The 21,535-nt window shown below is 50.5% G+C and overlaps 1 protein-coding gene across 6 annotated transcripts in view; it reads left to right on the forward strand.

Moving 5' to 3' along the window:
* CAPN15 (calpain 15) overlaps positions 1 to 21,535 on the forward strand; it is a 59,097-nt gene that overhangs the window by 8,047 nt on the left and 29,515 nt on the right. For 2 of the 6 annotated variants that reach the window (XM_057407999.1, XM_057408000.1), the window contains one exon: positions 8,129 to 8,447. The exons of 1 other annotated variant lie outside the window; for it this stretch is intronic. In XM_057407999.1, coding sequence (XP_057263982.1) covers positions 8,272 to 8,447 — 176 coding nt within the window. In that variant the 5' untranslated portion in view covers positions 8,129 to 8,271. Of the gene's footprint in view, positions 1 to 944; positions 986 to 1,514; positions 1,568 to 8,128; positions 8,448 to 21,535 lie in introns of all 6 variants that reach the window. 3 more of the 6 variants (XM_057408002.1, XM_057408001.1, XM_057408004.1) reach the window with 3 other exon arrangements.

Raw genomic sequence — 21,535 nt, forward strand, 5'->3', positions numbered from 1 at the left:
GTGGCCCAGGACAGTTACAGGGGTGATTTGGAGGTGGAGTGGGGTGAGCAGTAGCGTGATGCTTCCCCATTAGTTTACTGCGCTGAGCTGTGCTAAAAGGGGAACTGTCATCTTGCCCACCCTGGGTTTTGCTCTGCCTGTCCCACCTCCTGTGTGCTCTCCCAGATCCCTGTGCTCTCAGGGAGGGTGGCAGCCTCTTGTGCACTTCTCAGTGATTCTTCTGCTTTTACGTCCTGGTTGGTTGTGATGAAAAAGCCAAAAGCCACTGTTGTCTGTCAGGCTCATCCTACCTTTGCGCTTGCCTGAGGCACAGCCAGAGACATGGTTTTTTAGATCTAGGCCATCTGGTTGGAAATTGGGACGTGGTGCTTGATTAAAGCCAGGAAAGACCAAATTGCATAAAATTGGCAGGAGACACCCAGGTACTGCTGCCCTTGTGTGAAGAGCCCCTGTGACTCTGGGCAGGACAGTGCAGTGAAGACTGGGAGCTGTCTATAGCAAGGGATGCAGCTGGATGTGGTTTGCACGTGGTTTACTGCCTATCTAATCTGTGTTAGAATTAAAGCTGTGTCTGGAGTGTGTGTGGATGGCGTGCTCAGGGACATCTCCCCCTCTTGCCATCTCTGAGACTTTGCTTTCCAAGTCTGTACCCTGGGTTTTCATTGGCTGCAACTCTGCTTCTTGCTGCAACTTTGTCCCTCTCCCTGCTGCAGTAGCCAGCTCTTCATCTGCTTATCTGTCAGCTTAGCATGATCTGAAGATAAAATCCCTGGTGTCCTTTTGGTCGTGTTTGTTTGTGCTATGCCTGGGCACCTGTGGCCCTCTTGAGTTCAGCTTGCTGGGTGATTGGAAGGAACTTGATGGGTCATCAAGTCCAGTTTCCTACTGCTGAGGACAGTCATCTTGTGCAGGTCAGGAACTAACTCTGTGCTTTATTTCCCCAGTGCTTCTGGAGCAGCTGGTCCAGAGATCTGCTCTTTGAGAGGTTAGAAACCCTCCTCTGACTTCCAGTATCCCATTTTCCTGGGATTGTGTCTGTGCCATTGCAGAGTGTCATCTTGCAGATGAGAGATGACTTGCAATTTTCCTGGTTCTCTGTAACCTTTATGTCCTGCAGCGGTCGTGGCTCTTGATGCAGATTTGTCCTGAGAAGTGTGTTGAAAGCCACTTTGTTTTCCCATTGCTTCTTTTGGGGAGTTTGGTTTTGCTGGGCCCCTTTATTTCCATGTTGTGCTTTTGAGTGTCTTACATGCGGGTGGAGTTGCGCAGTTTGTGCATGGTAGAGAGTACAGAAGAGCCTTTTCTGTGCTGCTGCTGCTTTTTTAAAGTTTGTCCTTGCTGCTTTTACCATCTTGCTCCTTCAGGAGGGAGAGATGTTGTCAGAAATGGTTGAATCAAGGTGAACCTGATAAAGAAGTGTATTGAAGAGCCAGTGCCTGGCTCTTACTCGTGGCTCTTATTCATGTTTATCTCTAGCTGTGAATGTGCAATAACAACAGTTCTGTTCTGCACAGGCTGGCACAGCCTCAGACAGGAAGATCTGCTGTTTACCAATCAACACTCTGCTGTAAGTGAGAAAGGGGGGAAAGAAATGTTTTATTGCTGCTGGGTAACCCAGAGTGTAGTTAAACCTTTCTGGGGGAAAAAAAGAAAGAGCACATGTGTTACTCAAGATGCATTTTTCCTGGCAAGAGTCCCGTGTTGTGTGTTCTTCTGACAAAGCACCCCTGCTTCTGCTCCTTTCCATTCAGTCTATAGGATATTGGTAGCAGGCAAGTAAAAGCTTCCTGGTTTTATAACAAACTGCTCACAGCAGGCAGTATGTTGAGGGGATTTTTCAGCCTGGCATATTTGCTAGCTGGGGCAGGCTGTGGACTGAGTTGGATGACAGAGCTCTGCTACAAGGATTCTAAATACAGGGAGGAAAAGATCTGGAAATCAGATCTGCTGGTGAAGCTTCCCCAGACTGGGTGCTGTGGCTTGGCTTGTTTTGTTTCTTGCCCTTGTCTTTCTTTCTGTGGCATTACCACGATGTTGCTAATAAGACAAACCATGCCAGCCCACACAGGCTTTTGTTAACACTGCACTCAAAGGCAGCCACAATTAGCTGGTAAACCAGAAGATACAAGAATCTTGTTGCACTTTGTTGCAGCAATGTTAATTGGCTTAGTTTGGGTTTTAGAGGTTTGGTTGGGTTTTATTGTTTTTTTTTCAGACCCTTCTTCAGCACTGCCTTTGTTGCCATTTATATGCTTATTCAGAAAAGGACCTTCCTGCTCTTCAGTTTTCAATGGAGATGGTGTTTGAAGTTAACCCTTATTTTGAAGAAATCTTCTTGCCTACTGCTTCTCTCTCTTTTTCTCCTTGTAGCTTGTAACTAAGATGTTGATGGCCCTTTCAAATCTCTGTAATCCTCTCTCTCAAAGTGACTACGCTAGATTTGCAGTAGCTCACTGGATAATCTATCACTGGTCTGCAGTGTCCTGTGCAAGGGAGAAGAGGAAACTTTTCAGACTTTGATGGCAGTTGTTCTATGGCTAAGTTGGCTTTACAATAAATCTACTTTTCCTATCGATCTTTCACTTCAGGCTTTGGGCGCATATTCCTCTGCCTGCATACTTACCAAGAGTCAGTGCTGGTCACTGACTGCATTTCAGCCCAACTCAGCTGCTGTGTATGAGTTTCTTCTGTGTTAAAGTTGGGCCAGAACCAGTTTCAAGGCAGCTGAAGGAAGATAAAGATCCTCAAGCTTGCCTTTGCATGTTGGTGTCTGTGGCTGGAAAGCTGTGCTGCTCTTCTGGACTTCGTTAAAGCATAGCATGAAGTGTGAGGTCCTGTTTGGTGCTGGTCTAGGACTCAGGTTAAATTATCTTCTTAACTCATGAATAGCCCATCTGGAAATCCAGGCAGCTCATTTCATCTGCTGATACTTCTGCAAGCAGTACACCAAGCTTGTTTCTAACATGATTTGGTAAATAGCTCATTTGCAGCTTCCTGTCTCCCAGGTTTCCTCTAAGGCCATAACATCTCACTGCCCTCTCTGCTCTCAGCCCTGCTGCCCCATAACAAATGTTTGGGTGGGCAAGTTTTACCCTTCTCTCTGTGTTCCCTGTCCTCCCAGCACTGCCTGTCATCTGAGTGCCTTGTGAACCTGGAGACTTCCTGGCCCTGGGAGGTGAGGCACACTTTCCCAGTGCCAGGAGTATGCCCTGAGCCACACAGGAAGCTTTGTGGTAGAGCATGAGGGCTAAAATAGCCTCCCACATCCCAGCTGAGTGTTCCGACACTGGCCCATCCTTCCTGTTATACCTATACCTCAGTCTGTCCTTGGAGACCTTCCCTTCTCTCTCTGCCAGAAGCTTTGCAGGGGAACTGTAACTTGCTGACTCCTTAATCTCCTGCCAGACTGCAGCTCTCGGGCTGCCTTGTAGTGCTGGCTTGGCAGGTGAAGGCGGGGAGAAAGCAGCAGAACTTTGTTTCTTGTCACCAAGACACCGGCTTTGTGCAAAACATGGAGCATTCCTGTCTGCTTGGCTGCTTTGTGCAGGGGTCCTTGTGGGTGATCATGGGAGCTCTTGCTGCACTGAAGCCATAGAGCTCTTGTTGGGTCAGTGTTTAACATCTTGAATTGCATCTGCCTGAGGTGGATGTCTTGTTGCTTGACTGCTTTTCTCCCCCTGCCTTGTGGAAGAAGAGAGATTATTCATCCTTCTTCCCCTGGGGTTGCTTCTGTTACCAGGGTCATTGCAGGCTGGTTAATCTGAGTTGTGCACTGCGTGGTAATTGCTGGTACCTGGTTTGGCATATCCTTAGGTTGGGCCGCCCTGCTGTGCGGAGCTAGGGGCTGGCTGTGTGTCATTTTCTGTGCACACAAATGCTTGAGCTTCTTTTCCTTGCTTGGTTGGCATGACGCACCTCCCATACTCCACTAAGCAATCCTTCTTTAGTTATCCCATACCATATAAGCCTCCTCTGGGGCTTTATAACCTTTGTATTCTGACATGTCTCATGCTGTGCCCTTTACCCATCTTTATACACTGCTCCCTACTTACACGGGACTCTCTTTTCACACATGTCCCTCAGCGATAGGTAGGGAGCTCTGCTGTGCCTGGTGGCAAGATTGGTAGAGGGCCAAGGGTCTTCATGATGTATGAAGTGGTCTGCTCCAGCTTGATGCCCCATGTCAGCTGTGCTCATCTGCCTCAGTGAACTACTTTGTGTTTAAGGATGTGCAAGTCACATTCTGCAGTCCCTAGGGCTGTGTGTGGGGATGGGACATTCAAAGCTCTTCAAGAACCCTTATTTCTCCCTGAAGGCAGCAGGTTGCATGTAAGTGAGCATAGAGAGCTCCTCTTTTGCTGTTGCCGGTGATACTGGATCCCAGCCCATCTTAGCCAGCCCCCAGGCAGGGGAGTTCACACAGCAGAGGGAGGAGAAGGTACTTGCAGCCTCCTCCTGTGTGACTTCTGGGCACAGCTTTGAGGGATGCTTTTCCCCCAGGTATATGATGTGCCTTTTCCTGGGCCAGCTGCTGGCCCACCACCACCTCAAACAAGAGCTGTCTACGGTGTGGGGTGGCTGCGTGTTCATTCCTGGATTTTCCCTGGAGCAAGGGAGTAGCTCAGAGGTGAGCTTATTTAAAGGTTGGGATAGTGGAGGAATTAATGACTTGACAAAGTCTTGTCCCTGAGTCTGGGAGGGCTGAAAACCAAGAGGCAGGGACCTGTCTCCTCTTCCTGCTGTGTGCCAAAAGGAAGAGCTTGGGGCTGATCTTAGGAGGATCCTCAGAAAAGTTGATCCTGTAACCTCCTAGATAATGCTGGATGGAACACATGGAATAGTTCCCTTCTTTCTGTTTTTTACTCTCTTCAGAGCCAAAACTCACTTTGAAGCTGGAGGGACAGAAAGGGGGTTGGACAGACCCCGCTTCCCACCCTTCCTGCCTGCTTTGCTTGGGGTGGTGTGATAAAAGAGCTGGGCCCAAAGGGTCAGACTGTCATCTGCTGTTGAAGGTTTATCTGGAAGCATCTAGGCCACTGCTCTGCTGTCCATGCAGCAGCAGGAGGAACCTCCATGTGAGAGCTTTACCATCCTGAAGTGCCCTGTGCTCAGAGTGCTGATGGGGCACTTTGAGGAAGGTCCTGCATCACGTATGACAGATCAGGGTAAGCATGTGCACATGGCTTGGGGGTAGGAAGATCAAATCTGAGTTTATTTTGGAAGCAGTATTTTGGGAACAGTTAAACAGTATCAGCTGAAACCTGGTAATTATTGCAGCTGCAAGGGGCAGAAAAACCAAAATCCAAACTCAGCATCTTGCTAAGGTGCTTAACTGTTAATTTCCATGAGTGAGATCCACCCTTCTCAAGACACTTCAATCTGTTCACATTGTTGCTTCCTCTCCGGATTAGATAGGTGGAAGCAGTGCTTTATTAATTAGAAGGAAAATCCTCGTCCCTCCTGCCAAGGAGCTCTTGGCAGTTTGTTCCCCTTCAGCAGCTGAAGCCTCCCCTGTTCTGCTCTGGGCAATGTGCCTGTAGGACATCTCCCGGGGCATCTCCCTGCTCAGTGGGAGAAGTTCTCCCAAAGTAAGGGTGAGTGCTTCCAGAAAGGCCTTCTTTGTGGGCTTCTTTAATTGACCCCTTCCCTCACTGTAATGTAGTTTCCATTCTCACCTCTCCTTCTTTCAGGCTCCTCATTTGCTTAGTGTTGGCCAAAGGCGTTCTCTGGTGCAGCATGGCGAGCACGTACACACTTTGCATTGAGCTGTAATGCTGCTGCTCTTCCTGTTCCAAACAGGTTTGCCCTCTCCTCTTCTTGGGCCAGCATTCCCCCTAAATATTGTTCACTGGCTGCTCTCACTTGGCGCGAGGGGTCACCCTGAAGAAAAGGATTTACTGCTTTGCCTGGAGAAATCCGATTTCACACAGCACTCTCAGCCAAGCAGCCCACTTAGACCAGACAGTCTTGGAGATCACTACGACTTAGCTAGGTTATCCTCCACCTATTTATAGATCCCTTCCTCTCTCCAGCTCCACCCACTGTGGGCTTTTACTGCACTGCTTTAAAGCAGGATTCCCAGTCTCTCCTGTCCCTGTGGAGCATTTGCATTGAGCTCAGAGACCCTGGTGCAGAGCTGGCGGAGGAGGATGGGCCAAGACCCAAGCAACACATTGGGAGCCAGCAGTAATGCGGGCAGGAGGCATGCCTCTTGCTTGTTGTGGTGAGCTAAAACTGGTGTTTCCGTGTGGAGGAGGAGGCAAAAGCTTCTGCTTTTCCAGCTTGAGGAAGTGGTCTCATAAGAGCCTGTGGAATTGCTTTATTTGGCAGTTTAGCTCTGGAAGCTCTTAACTGAGCATCCTGCCTTCTGTTTCGCTCAGCCTACAGTGAGCTCTTCAGGGCTGTGTTTCTACCCATCTTGCCTTTATTTATGTACTTTATCATAGTAGAACCCAAGCCTTGAGGTGAGAGGCTGTGTTTGCTCTTCTAGCAGGTCTCAGAGTTGCATCCCCTGTGCCTTTGCTGGAGCACATACAGTGCTGGTGATGGGGCAGCCACACGTGTGCGACAACTGATGGCTCCAGCTAGACTCGAGTTGATGGTACTTAGAAGTACTCCTCCCCTCACATCACATGTCTTCCATTTAGCCAGAAATTCAGATTTGTTACAAATGAACTGCTTGAATAGCAGGAAATGAGAGGGGAAGCGCCAGGGATCCTCTTTGGCTGGATCTGCAAAAATTACTGCACTCTTGCTGCTGGGCAGGTAGCGGGAAGCACAGTGTAGGGATGTGTTGGCTGATGCTCAGCAGTTGGGCAGACCAATTAAACTGAGGAAATCGAGGTAGGGAAATCTGTGTTCTTGGGCTTTTTCTTCCCCAGTTTTATTTTGTTAGTCCAGGCTTTGCAGGTTACAGAGAAGAGACCGTGACAGAGAAGCTGACATTCTGGAGCTAATGGCCTAATGAAAGCACATTCTGGTATTAAGCTCATAGCAAAACTGCACCTGCTCCTTGAGCTGCTGCATTTGGGAGTCTGTTATCTGTCAAGGCCTTTCTTGATCCCTTAGATCAATGCTGGGATTGAAAAGCTGTATTTTAAGGAGTCTTCATTTCAGCCTTTTTATGGCACAAAGTAGTTTCTTCGCAATGTCTGTCTGCTGTTCATTCACCTCTCCAAATCCTGGTGGGTAATTGAATAAGCTCAGCTGTGCTGGTTTTTTCTTCTTCCTCGTTTCTTCTTTTTTGCTCTGTTAAATGTTCCCTTGATCCGTTCCTCCTGACATGCATCCCGATTGCTAGGCCTTTTTCCATTAAGGAGAGACATGTTTAACTTTTGTAAATACTGGAGGACACAGCATGTTTCTGTAATTTAACTCTGAGGATGCTCAAAGAATAAATTCTGAACTGTAGGAAAGAGAGGGAGAAAAGGAGGAACAGTACCTGCCCCTGTGAGTAGGGGCATGCTCAGTATCAGCTAAAAACTGGCTTGAGCTGGAACTATTTCATTGCACTGTGTGAAACAGCCACAGAAAACATGCTGGTGCAGATACCCAGTCTGCCCAGTTTCAATCTTTCTGTAGTGGGGAGCAGGAAAAGAGGGATATTTCATTTCATGTACAAGAAAAATTAAACATCCTGACCACACACAAGCCATCCAGTCATACCTCTTGTAGCGGAGGGTAACAAAAACCTGTGTGCTGGTCAGAGCCCAGAGCTATCACAATAAAATCACCTTTCTGTGTGTGTGGCTCCCCAGGGTGTTGGTTTGGGCTTCAGGTGAGGCTTGCTTGTCCCGTTTTCTCCTGCTTTACTGTGGTGGCAAGGGCTCTTTCTGCTGGGCTTTCCTCCTCTAGTGGGGCTGCTTGCTCTGCCTGGGGGAGTTGAACTGGGGAGAACCTCTTCTAGAGCCCCTGTACTCCCAATCTTCAGGCAGCAAAAACTGGATTTAGTGAAACAGCCCTTCCCATCCCCCATGATGGGGATCCTGGTCAGAGCATGCATGAATAGGTTTCTAAAACTGGAGGGTTGTTGCTTAAATCATACCTTATCTTTCTCTTTTTCTTTCCTTGTTTCCCCTCTCTCTTCTGTTATTTTTTGTTCGTTTGTTTTCTTTCAACTCTTGATCAGAACCGACCTCCCTTTCTCCAGTGTGTCAGGATCTTTGCAGCAGCCCATGCCGCAGCACCTCGCCTATTCCACCTGAACTGCCATGCCACTGGCTTGGACCTAACCTAGGATAAATCTCGGCGTGGCCTGGGTTAGGGGGAACCATGGGGAGCTCTGCCTCATCGCTGGCCGCAGAGACGGAGTCGGACCATGGCTTCAGTAGCCCACCCTACCCTGGGCACCCAGCCGTGAGCTGGTATAGGAGTAGTCACAGTGGCCCTGTTTGGGAAAGTGCCCTTATAACACGGCAGCATCAGCATTTACACCACCGGGTGCGAAGGTAAGGAGGAGGGGAAGGAGCCTGCTTACCTGCTTACCTCTCTGATTGAATCCAGGGTGGTGCATCTGGGAGATGAGTTGCTTTGCATCCTGTTGGGTGTGGGGTCCTTCTGTCCAGAGGCTCAGTGCAGCTCCTCATGAAAGCTAGAGCCAGATTTCCACGTGTGATGCCAAGCTGTGTGATGCAGAGCAGACTGCAGGACTCATCCCACTATTCCTCACTCACTTGAATTGTGCAGGTGACTGCCTGAGAATGTGATCTCCATTCTTTTAATGAGTGTGCCATTGGCTCCACTTCTTTCTGACCTCCCAACTGCACTAGGTATCACAGGTGGAGGATTGTGACTCCAGGTTGGGTTGTGAAAGCATCAAGAGCTTCTGAACTGGGCAGGAGAAGCTGTTAACATGCAAAAGCAGCAAAATGTTTTTGAATACCAGGTCCAGGAGAATGAAACACACCAGAATTACTCTGCAAAAGAGCTCAGTGTTTCCACCCCTCAATTTCCACTCCTCAATTTGTACCCCTCAGTATCCCTCCTTGAATACTGAGGGGTATTCCAAGTCATTGCCTCTGCCCCTTCCCAATCAGCCACCTGCAGTGAGGAATTGTTCTTCATGTTGAAGGGCTGGTGTCCTGCATTCAGTCTCTGACAGGTTGAGAGGTATGTTAAAAGCATCTAAAAACCCTCTGCCAGGGGCTTGGCTACAGGGGCTGCTGTGTTGTGTGCTAATAATATTTGAGCCACTGCCTGGTGCCTGCTCTGTGTAGATTCCAGCTTTGGTGGGTGGTTGTACCTGCTTGAGTTTGGAGTTGCTAGCCTTTCAGGAATAGCTGCTTGCTTCTGAGTGTCCCTGCGCTGTTGTGGCTTTCCAGTGGAGGTGTTTGCTGTGATGGTCATGTAGTATCTGTAGTGTAGTCCCTGTTTTTTTGCCTTTCTGCTGCTGCGAGTCCTGGAACGTGCTTCATGGGGTCTGGTGCATGACTCTGGGAGACTGAAGCAAGTGCCATCACACTTTGCTCCTTTGTAGTCTTGTTTTCAGTTTCTTTGTTCAGCTGCTAACAGTGTTAAACCAAGTGGGTGTTGCCTTTGGTCTCAGTTATGGACTTGAGTTCCTAGAAATGCCCAGGAAGCATTTATAAAGGTTGTTTTGTGCAGTTTTCAACATCTGTTGCTCTGTGTACCAAGCATTGTGGCTGGCCTGCAGTTCTGGTTGGTGGTCTGTTCTGGGGAGGTTTGTCCTTCTGGTTTAGAGTGATCCTGAAAATAGAGCTGGGTCCTTCCTGCAGGATTAGAGGAAGGACTTGGGAGCATTGGTCAATGAGCAGCTCCCCGTGACCCGGCTTCAGTGAGCGCTTGAGCCCAGAACCTCCCCCTGTGCTGGGCTGCATCCCCAGAGTGTGAGCAGCAGGAGAGGGACGGGATTCTTCCCCTCTGCTGTGCTCTGGGGAGATCCCCCCTGCAGTACCCTGATCCAGCTCTGGGGAAACAGCACATGAGGGACGTGGAGCTGTTGGAGCGAGTCCAGAGGAGGCCATGGAGATGCTGCGAGGGCTGGAGCAGCTCTGCTCTGGAGCCAGGCTGAGAGAGCTGGACTGGTTCAGCCTGGAGAAGAGAAGGCTCCTTAAGGGGAGACCTTAGAGCAGCTCCAGTGCCTAAAGGGGCTACAGGAAACCTGGAGAGGGGCTTTGGACAAGGCCCTGTAGGGACAGACCAAGGGGGAATGGCTTTAACATGAGAGAGGGGAGACTGAGATGAGCTCTTAGGCAGAAGCTCTTCCCTGTGAGGGTGCTGAGGCACTGACACAGGGTTCCCAGAGAAGCTGTGGCTGCCCCATCCCTGGCAGTGTTCAAGGCCAGGTTGGACAGGGCTTGGAGCAACCTGGTCTTGTGGAAGGTGTCCCTGCCTGTGGCAGGGGGCTGGAACTGGCTGAGCTTTAAGGTCCCTTCCAGCCCAAAGCAGTCTGCGATGCTGTGGTTATTCCTTCTGCACTGCTGCCTTCCCTGTGTTCCTTGCAGAGCTGGGGAAGTTGTCAGCACCTCACAGATGAGTGCCCCAGTTTGCCTCTGCACAGTACTGAAGTTTAGGGACTTCCAGTGCAAAGCTGGCACAGGGCACTGAAGAGGTTGTGTCTCTGCAGCCTTGTGTATGCCAGCTGAGACTGCTCGTGATTCAAAGTCTGTAGCTTGGAGGAGCTTGAGAAAATAAGTGAAATCTTGACATGTGAAAATAAATTTCCTGAACAACCAGGCTTTGTGGATGTTGGGAGCGGATGTTGGGGCAAGAACAGGAACTGCCGGTCTTGGTGCAGATAACACTGGTGTCCTGTTAGGACAGGAGTGGTTTTTCTGATAATTTTGCATATCCCCTGCTAAAGGGAGAAGCGAGCTCATCCCAGCAAAGTGCTGCATGATTCCTGGAGACAGGAAAATCACTGGCCATGATTCAGTGAGCAGTGAATTGCGTGGGAAGAACTCGCTTTAGGCAGTGATTATGGAAGCGGGTTCAAAAGACCTGCTGAGATCAGCCAGGCTGTCAGGCATCAAAGTACCTGCAGTTCTTATGTTGAGGTGGGTGAGACAACAGGGTGAAGAAGCAGCGGAAGGCTGGCTTTCAGAGAGTAACTGATAAATGTATTCCCTTAAAAGAATGAAGTCAGTCAACAGAACAGCTCAGGAGAGGCAGCCCCTGCCTGTGAATGGCCTCATCCCTGGAATCCTGTAGCACAGGAAGGAAGTGGGGTACTGAGAAGTCAGTTCAAGGCTAGACAGGAGTTCTGGGATAGACCTGGCTTTTCTTGCTGATTTTTCTGTCCCTGCCTGTGGCCACCTTCAGAGATGGTAATGCTTCAGATGCTCTAGAGCAGCACACAGCCAAGCCTGCTCTGGTCGTCCCCTGTGGGAATGAATGCAGCCCTTCCCAGGCAGCAAAACAGGGAGGCAAGTGCTTCCTAAATAACTTTGGTCTGTACTTGGTGAGGGACCACAGGAAGGTGTTCCTCAGGGTGAGGTGGGAATAAGGGCAGAAATCAGTGCTGTTTGGCTTTCAAAGTTTTAGAACCTTGGAGGAAGCTTTGTTGTCTCTTGCTGCCTGGGGTTCTGGTGGTCTGGAATTCTCTGTCTCATGAAGGCAGGTGGACAGGAGGGAGAAGAGAAAGGGCTTTCATGGTAGAAGCAGTAAACGTATGACATCCAGATTTGAAACCCTGGTCTCTTCTGGGCCAGGCTGCAGAATCTCTTTCTCTGTGTCAGCTTTCCACTTTCTAAACAGGAGCAGGTCCCTGTCTTCTCCAGTGTGCCAGGAGAACACAGCTACTTAAGGACTAGAGGCACCAGGTGTCATATGCATGTTACTTACAGGGATCTTACTGCTGAAATCTCTGCTTATGGCAAAGATGTTGTTTAAAAAGACATGCCTCGTAGCTGTGTGTAGCCAGGCAAATTTCTGGCTTAGTTGCAAGTCCCCTTGAGCTCCTCCTTGCTTGTACACTTAAAGTTGTTTGACCCAGGCTCTCGTTGAATGAGAGCATCCAGCTGAGCCTGCAGACCTTATGGCCAAGCTTCCTGATGTGCCAAACCCTTCATGAAGCTGAAAGCAGCAAGATGCCATGCCACAAATCTGGGTGGTAGGACACAGGTCCATTGCTGCAACTGCTGGAACTGAATGGTTTGAGAGCTGTGGGCTAGTGGTGGCTTCTCCTGCTCCTGAATGTGGTGGTAGCACCTCTCTAGTGTGCATCCTTCCATAGCTGTAAGGTGTTAGGAGGGAATCTGGGCACTGAACTGTCTCCCAGATGAGATTCAAGGAAATGTTTCTGTTTCATAAAGTAGATTCATAAAGAGGGACAGCAGGGTCCTGTTGAGAACCGAGAACTGCTCGAGTTTGCTCTGCTCAGGAGAGGCTTTGTGGGGAAAGCATTGCATGGTCTGTGCAGATGAACCTCAGTGGCTCTGCCTACCACTCGCTTTGGTTGAAGCTTTCAGAGCTCCTTCCTTTTCCAGAGAATATGCATTTTCTGGGGTTTCCTACAGCATTCCACAGAGTCTTTGTATTTTCTATACAAGCCTCTTCAGAATGAAATACCTCTGGGCCTCGATGACTGTGGAGGGTGGAACAAGCTTTATGTTTTAATGCTAAAAATATATCTCTGTTTTTAGAGAGGAGCGAGGAGACCTGCTGCTGTTGTTGGCAGCTGGTGGGAGGGCTCTTGTGTACCCAAGCACCACGGAAAAGAAACCTGGAGCGAGGCATCGTGACCTTGGTGGTTGTGAACTCCGTGGCTTAAGTGCGTGAAAAGCAGCCAGTCAGAACTGCTGAGTGGTATCATGCGATCCTGTCTTGGGGGCTCTGAGCCATTTTGAGGCTGATGGAGATGTTGGTAACGGGACGCAAGTGTGCCCATGAATGGCAGGGAGCCATTTGGAGAGGGAATGTGGTTGTGTGCATCTCTATCCCACCCTCCTGTGTGATGGCACTTTGCCTCCAAACACCACATAAGCAGAACTGGCGTCTGGAGGATGTGTTTCTTGCTGGGGAAACCCAGGCCCAAGGGTGAAGGGGGATGTCTGAGGGGAAAAACTACTGGTAAAACATTGGGTGACTCTGGAGGGTGTCCATGCTTCTGCTTTCTGTCGTCAGACCTCAGGCTGGGCATCAGCCTCAGTGGGCCAGTGTCCATGCCCTGTGTCCTGAAAGAGCTGGGGTTGGGGCAGGCACAGCTCCCTGTTTCTTGCCAGCAACCTGCTGGGTTTGGGTATGCTCAGAGAGTTGATTTTGCAGAGTTGATTCTTGAAAGAATCACAGACTGGTTTAGGTTGGAATGGACCTCTGGGCTCCAGCTGGTCCAGCTCCCCTTCCAGTGCAAAGAACAGAGACATGTGCCTGTGGAAAAGGTGGGGATAACCAAAATTGCTCTGATTGTATATCCACAGAGGAGTGATGAGGATGGAAAAAGAGACAACTCTTTGAAACCACAAGGGTGCCAACATCAGCTCTGATACTCAGGACATGCCTGTTCTTCACACCAGAGCCGAGCTTGTGTTCCCCAGGGGCTGCAGTTAGTTGGGCACATCCCTCTGCAGGTTGTGCTCTCTCTGGAAGTTGCTGTGGCATCAAGTTCAGCTGGGATTTGGCAGAGTAAAATGATGCTGCAAGTTGGCGTGGTACCTGCTTGATGGGAACATCAGGCTTGTAACTGTTTGCTTGCCAGTTCTCATGGAAGCACACAGCAGCTGTAATAGTGTCTTGCTTAAGCCAGAGCAGTGCCAAGAAGCTGGCACTGGGACATGCTTCTTCCTGTGCCTGGGGCTTCCAGTCCTGCCCATCCAATTTCCATGCTTGCTGCTCTACTCCCAGAGCCTCGTAGTTGTTTAAATTGAGACTATTTATAGCTCTGGAGCTATGAATAACTTGGAGGATGGTGCAGAGTCAGTTTGAGCCCATATCCTCCTGGTCTTACACAGTGGGATTCGATAAAACCTGAACAGAAGTGCCTGAACCCCTTGCCTGGAATGTTGCTGGCACAGCATGGAGAGAGAGCGGACCTGTCCCTTCAATAATGCCAGCCTTAAGAAGGGAAAGCAGTGCCTACCTGCTTTTGGGGTGCTCCTGGCTGCTCCCTGTTGCTCCAGGGAAGTAGGATCAGGTCCTTCTCCAAGTGGCCTGTTGGGTAGTTTTGCTTTGGTGCTCTCAGGATACTGCACTGCATGAAGGAGGTTAGTTAGCATCCACCTTTGGCTGGGCATGGATCTGAGGTCCTGTCCTCTTCATCTCTTTTGGGAAGAGATCCTGGAGATGTGATTTTGCTGGGAAGGGAGTCGGCCTCTTGTACAGGGTGCTGCAGGAATGTGTGGTCATAGGGTGTGGGGGAGCCCGTTGGTGTTCTGTTTGGAGCAGGCATGCTTCCAGATGCAGGTATGGTGACGTGGGAGAGGGATTGGTAGGTGATGAATTTTTTAACTTTTATGTATTTCAAAAGCAGGGAATAGTAAGAGGAGCCAGAGAAGGGTTTATTGTTTTCCAGAGCAACCCTTCTGCATTGTTCCCTGGACTTTTTTTTTGGTTGCAGAGGAAGGAGCTTGGTGTAGTGTTTCAAGACAAATCACTTGCCCCCTGAAAGGTGTCATGCATGTAGCCTGGAGCTGTGAAGTGTTCCCAGTTGTCTGGAAAGAGCTGATGGATGGATGGATGTGATGACAGCAGGAAGCTCAGGAGCCTGACTGAACTGCATCAAAGAAGGAGGAAATGTAGGGAAGGGGTGTGGGGGGGATATTTCATCGGTTTTGTTGGTCAATGAGCAGGTCCGCGTGGCCTGGCTTCAGTGAGAGCTTGAGCCCAGAACCCCCCCGTGTACTGGGCTGCATCCCCAGAACCTGAGCAGCAGGAGAGGGATGGGATTCTCCCCCTCTGCTGCGGTCTGGGGAGACCCCCCCTGCAGTCCTGATCCAGCTCTGGAACAACAGCACAAGAGGGACGTGGAGCTGTTGGAGAGAGTCCAGAGGAGACCATGGAGATGCTGCGAGGGCTGGAGCAGCTCTGCTCTGGAGCCAGGCTGAGAGAGCTGGGCTTGTTCAGCCTGGAGAAGAGAAGGCTCCTTAAGGGGAGACCTTAGAGCAGCTCCAGTGCCTAAAGGGGCTACAAGAAGCCTGGAGAGGGGCTTTGGACAAGGGCCTGTAGGGACAGGATGAGGGGGAATGGCTTTAACATGAGAGAGGGGAGACTGAGATGAGCTCTTAGGCAGAAGCTCTTCCCTGTGAGGGTGCTGAGGCGCTGGCACAGGGTGCCCAGAGAAGCTGTGGCTGCCCCACCCCTGGCAGTGTTCAAGGCCAGGTTGGATGGGGCTTGGAGCAACCTGGTCTAGTGGAAGATGTCCCCACCTGTGGCAGGGGGCTGGAACTGGCTGAGCTCTAATGTCCCTTCCAACTCAGACCAGTCTGGGAGATCCTATGGTTCTCCCAGGCTCATGTAAAGAGCTCAGGTGGAAGCCACGAGCCAGTCCATGTAAGAGTCTGCAGCATCTGTCCTGGCCTGTGTTAACCTCATGCTCCTGCTGTCCTGGTCCGTGAGAGCAGGTGTGAAGGCAAGAACAGACTCCTGCTCTCTGCCCATGGGAGGGCAGGGAGCTCCCTTGCTCCCCGAGCTGTTCAGTGGCCGGCCCGTTCCCTGGGTTCATTCTGGAGCTCATTGTTTTCCTCCAAAGTTAACCAGGTACTGGTTGCTGCAAAAGCCATGTGTTGGATTCCTCCAACCAGTAACGTAATCCAGTTTGGCATTGGTGGCTCTGGGCTTGGGTCTCTGCCACGATTCAGGAAGGGAGAGGGGAGGACACCCATAGCTGCAAGCTCCCTTCATCCACTCCAACCCCTGTGGCCAGCGCTTGGATTCGAGCTGAAAGGCTGCCTTGATTCCAGCTCCGCTGGTGCTGGTGCCTGGAGGAGATGGAGGGGAGCGTGTGCTGAACAAACCCTCTGCAGGCCTTTGTTCCCTGGTGAAACAGCCCCTCCAGCCTTGGAAACAGACAGGCAGTTGTTCAGGAGCCACAGAGAAGGTAAGCTGTACTTGGGTGCTGTTTGTGTGCTGTGAGCTGGGGCTGCATCTGTCTGTTCCTGCCCAGGGATCCACAACCAAGCCACATAGCTGTGTCTTAGTGCTGACAAACTGCACTGGGCTTTTTGAATTGGTTCCCATCCCGTGCTCCTGCCCTTCCCACTCTGTCCAGTGCTGGCACACCACCAGCATCGCAGCAGCAGCCTGTGCAGGCTGGGTGCATCCTGCAGCATCCCTGCCCACAAGCATCACTGAGTCCCTGCGAGGGGTGGGTGCTGAAGGTCACTGTGAGGAGCTGTGAAGAACTGATCTGAAGAGAAGGAGGCTGCTCCTTTGTTCCAGATGGCATTTCTGAGGCTGCAGCAGGACATTCAAACCAGAAGGGAAGTGGAAGTGAAGTGTGAATACAACCCGCAGCCCTTCTGGATGGTGGCGGGACACTCAGCAGGAGGCTTGGGGCAGTGCACAGGGTAAGTATCAGAGTTTAGGCTGCAGGTGCTTTGGATGCTCTGCCAAGGTGGCAGCTTGCTGGGAGCTGGAGGGGCCTAGCCTGCCCTTGCCTGCAGCAGTGCAGAGCTCAGCTTTGACCCACACGTGTGGGTTCAAGCTGTGCTGCTCCCAATGCTCAGAGGAACATGGAGCAGCTGGGCTCCTGCCTTTGGAATGTGGCAAGTTCACTAGGGCAAAATATAAGGTGTTGTGGGGCTGGTCTTGCCACCTTTGGTGGGGAGGGGACAGGGTTTCTGTACCGTCTGGCATTCCATAGCATTCCCCAACTGTGGAGTGAGAGAAGGTGGGCACAAGCAGGATCTTCCTTAAAATCTGATTTTAACCTGCATATCTTGAAGAAGTGATGCTGTAAATAGGTAGACGGATAGATGTGTGTGTGTATGGATGTATATGTATTTCCCCCCTGCCCTGATTCCTTGGGACATAAAGGACAAGGCACTTTTTATTCAGCACCCTGGTACATGGTGGTACATGCCCCATGTAGCACTGGGATTTACGCCACCAGCTGGAGCAAACAGGTTCTTCCTCTTTAACTTTCCCTGTTGAGGAGTTGAAGCTTCTCCTGCTACACATCTGCTGTGTTTGTCTGTGGGGAGGGACAAATGTGGAAAAGACTTTTTTTGCAGGAGCTGAAGGGTTACAGCTGTGGCACTGGCTTGCGTTGGGCACCCCATTGCTTTACACCTTCCCTTGGGGAATCTCCCAGCAAAGCCTGGCACAACAGCCTGTTTTCATAGAATCCCAGACTGGTTTGGGTTGGGAGGGACCTTAAAGCTCCTCCAGTTCTAAACCCGTGCCACGGGCAGGGGCACCTTCCACTAGACCAGGTTGCTCCAAGCCCCGTCCTTGAACACTGCCAGGGATGGGGCAGCCACAGCTTCTCTGGGCACCCCGTGCCAGCACCTCAGCACCCTCACAGGGAAGAACTTCTGTCTAAGAGCTCATCTCAGTCTCCCCCCTGTCAGCCTGTTTTTCCCATGGGCTATGTTTTCCTACAGCAGAGGTAGATGCTCTATGTGTTTTGGGTGTGTTGGTGTATGCTCTGCAGCCCTGTCTCACTTGGTACATGTGTGAGCAGCTGCTGGAACTGCTGCTGGTGGTGACGTGGTGGGGAGGGCACAGACAGTGACAAGACCCATCTGTTTTGTGCAGTGTTTGAGCCTGCTGCAGGCAGGGCACGCATGCTCTTCCTCTCCTCTCTGTCCTGTGCCCATAGGTTGGCAGTGATGTCCTTCAGGTTGTCCTTGAGGAGCATGTGTGCTGAGGTTACCCAAGAGCAATTTGTGTGGGACTTGAAAAGGATCCAGAGCTTTAAATGAGAGCAGGAGCTGCCTTCCTCAGTAGGAAGCACTGTGTCTTATGCAGGGAGGGATGCTGAGCTGCTAGAGGAGCCCCAACATGGCCTCATTCATGCAGGATGCTTCTGTGCGGCATGTGGGTATGTGAGGGCTAATTGCACATGCTCAAGCTAGTAGCATCCTCTAGATTCCAGCTGTCAAAGCACTAACTTAAGTATGTGACATCTTTATGAGGCAGTAAACAGGCAGTAAACAGTTCTACAGTCTGAATTAACTGAGTCAGGGCCTCCAGGGTCCTGTATAACTTGTAGGGGCTTCCCTGGTAATTCCTGACTGCTCCAGGAGCCAGCCGGGTGTGTTGTTGGCTCAGTTAAGGGGGCAGTAGCTGTAGAACATGGGGCATGAACAGAAGGAGCAGGTTGGGGTTGCGGGGGCATTGTGTGGCTCAGCCTGCCCCAGTACAGCCTTGTTCTGGGGGTTTGAGGCTGGTGGAGATCACATGTTGAAGGATCCTGTCTCACTGCCTGCACTGGGTGCTGTGCAGAGCAGGCACAGGTCTGGCTCTGCTCTCCACATCTGGGGTGGTTTGGTTTTGTACGTACCAAAGCTGTTCTAGAAGCCATCAGTGTAAGGAAATGGAAATGGCAAGTAGGCTGGAAAGGGGAAGCATTTACAGCCAAGCCACAGTGAGATAACATGGTTTATCCCACTGATTGTCTTGGTAACTGTTGATAACTGTCCTTGCTAAAGTTCAGACACATGAGAAAGAGAAGTGACCTTTGCAGGTCAGCTGCAGACAAACCCACTGCTGTTGGCGGGACTCAGCCTGTGCACAGGATCCCATCTTCTCTCGTCTATTCCCATCTGTGGAAGGTGTCCCTGCCCATGGCAGGGGCTTGGAACTAGATCCCTTCCAACCCAAATCATTCAGTGATTCTTCCTTGCAAGAAGGAACTGAACTCAGCTGCTGGCTGGAGCACCACAAGCAGGTACCTCAGTTTGAGAGCTCACCAGTGCTAGTGTTGGGTGGGTATTTTGGTCTGCTCTGGAGGTACAGGGCATCATTTAGCTCACCTCTGATCCGGCAGTTAGGAATGGTGTTTAACCAGTGCTGGAATGAGAAGGTAGAAGGCAGGGGGTGACATCTGAGGTGAGAGTGGTTCTTTTCCTGTCCTCTGGAGCCTTGGTGGCTGCAGTGGGAAGTCCTGCGGGCAGCCACCAGCCTGTGGATGCCCTGGACTTTCTGTGCCATTCTCTGCCTGCTGTATTTATTGAACCTGACACTTGAGCTGCTGTGGAGATGGATGAGTTTCTATTAACTGTACCCTGCGTATGCCCCCTGTGAGGGGAGTCCAGCCATAGCATTGCAGGAGCTGAAGGCTGGAGCACAGCAGCTGGAAATGCAGCATGATTTATTCACTGGAGATGGGAGAAACGGGAGCAGGCAGCTTTGGCGTGGTGTTGCTCCTGATCTGTTTCTCCTCCCTCCCCTCTCTTTCTCTTTCCCCACCACTCTTCCAGTTTTATTCTAACAGCATCACAAATTGCAGCATAAATCTCAGCTGAGCAGCAATTTAGATTGGCAGCCACAAGTAAATCCCCTCTTCCAGCCTCCCCACATGAGAGGGAGTTTGCATTGAGAGTAAGAGGCTATGGGTGAGTCCTGAGTGTGCCTGGTTTACATTCTCATCAGGTTTTCTTGGTTCTTTCCAGTTACAGGATCCAAAACATGTTTATCTTTAGTACCACATCTTTCTAGTCCTGGGAAATGGGGTAATTCTTCTCCCACCCCAGCCTCCAGCACTGGCACATGGTGTGCTGGAAGGTGATGTGAAACAGCCTCCAGCATGTCATGAGAGGGATGATAGCATGGTTTGCTATTGTTTGGGTATGTGACATTTAAAGTTGTTCCTGTTCTTAAAGATATAGAAGATTGTCTTCCTCTGGGCAAATGGACCTGTGCTTCCAACCTACCTGGCACATGTAGGTGCTCTTGTTTCCTGATGTGTGTATCCTCTCGGGGCTGTGCTGGGAAGAATGGCAGGAAATAGCCCTATGTGGTGCATGAAGGGTAAAACCTTTGCCATTTAGTTCGTGTGAGGCTTCTGTTTACACACTCCCACACCAGGACATGTTTCCCAGCGCCTGTCCTGTCTCCTTGGATGGGTGCTCTGCCTGTGTTTGTAGCCCTGTCCCCACCATGCTTGAGCTTGGCCAACCTTGTTTTGAGACCAGGTATCACCACACCAGAGTAAAAATACAGCCTGTGCCTTTATCTTGGCCTCTTCTTGGCTGTGCTTGGAACTTCAAAGACATTTTCCACTTCGGGTTCTTAAAACACTGAGCAAGTGTTGAAAGGCACAAGGATGGGTCTGCCTGGAGTCAGCGTGACTTGTGTGATGTATGGTGAGAAAACCAAGGTGCACAGGGGAAAGGCATCTGCTGCAGAAGTTCTTTAGAAAAGAGTGAGATTCCTGCGGTTTGGAGTAGCTGGGATTTAGCAGAGGAGAATCACTGGGTCAGCAGCTGCTGTGGTGTCTGGGCACTGCAGGGCTCCAACTCCAGGTATGCACATTACCCTGCTCTGTTCTCCAGGGAGCACAAGCTCTTTTGAGGTGGACCAGAGACCCTCAATGATGAATTCCTCAACTGGCTTAAAGAAGGAGAAATGCAGACAACTTGTAGAGCTTCCTCTTCATCCAACTTGCTTTCTTCTGGAGGGGTCACTGTTGAAGTGATTGTTCAAACCTGCCTCAGGTGTGGGGAGCTAGTGGAGGAGAATCAAGTGTCCTTCTGTCCCATGTGTCCACCCTCCTTGCTGAAGTTGTCTCAGCTCCACAGATAAGAGCAGTTTAAGTTCAGTTTCTTGCTCCTTTCCTTGCCTTCTGCACTCTCTGCTGAGAGCAGGTGAGTCTTTACTTAAAATGTATCTGTAGAAGCCAGCCCTATCTGTATTTTCTCTCCTTCCTTCCCACTGCTTTCCCACTTCCCCATGAAGTGTCATTCAGAGCACTGAATGGCTCCTTGTTCTGTGCCTTTATGCTTAGATCCTCCTTCAAAGAGCAGCCTGTGCTCTGCTTCTCCAGGGCCTGTTTCAAATGGGACCTGGAGAGAGGTGATCAAGACTTACTTGAAGGATCACCATGCCTGGGTCTCTGAGATCCTCCAGTGCTTCTGCAGCTGGGGTGAAGGAGGAATACTCTGCTCCCAAGGGGTGTGTGTAGCTGCTTCAGCTCCTGGTTAGATCCTCTTTAACCTCATCTTTGGCTCCGGGTTTGTCCGGAGATTGGACCTTCATCCCATTCAGGAGTGCTCTAGAAAGGGACCAAGAGTCCTGATGATCTCCTGGGTTGCTATAAATCTCCTCATTAGCACCAAAGGACCTAGTGCAATGTAGGTGAGAAGCTGGAAACTCATTCCCAGCCCTTGCTCTGATGTTTGGAGGCAGAGCTGAGGTGGTTCTCTACTCCTTTGGGGCCAGACACTGAGTGCTCAAAGATCCTGGAAGCTCTCAAGGTTCAGATGCGTATTTTGTTCTCTTAAGATTCTCATACACACACACACACACACAAACTCTTGAATATCTGTGATCAACCATATGCCTCTGTTTTGAGCTAGAATAAATAAAGTTGGAGATTCCTCCCAGGAGCACCTGAAACTTCAGCACCTGAAGAAAATCAGCAGCTAAAGGAGCTGTGTATGTGGTGAGAGCGGAAGAGCCCATAAAGACAGTTTCA

The sequence above is a fragment of the Pezoporus wallicus genome, unplaced genomic scaffold (assembly GCF_028554395.1).
Source record: "Pezoporus wallicus isolate ANWC-B61680 ecotype Strahan unplaced genomic scaffold, APGP_CSIRO_Pwel_v1 contig_4012, whole genome shotgun sequence".
NCBI classification, from domain to species: Eukaryota; Metazoa; Chordata; class Aves; order Psittaciformes; family Psittacidae; genus Pezoporus; species Pezoporus wallicus.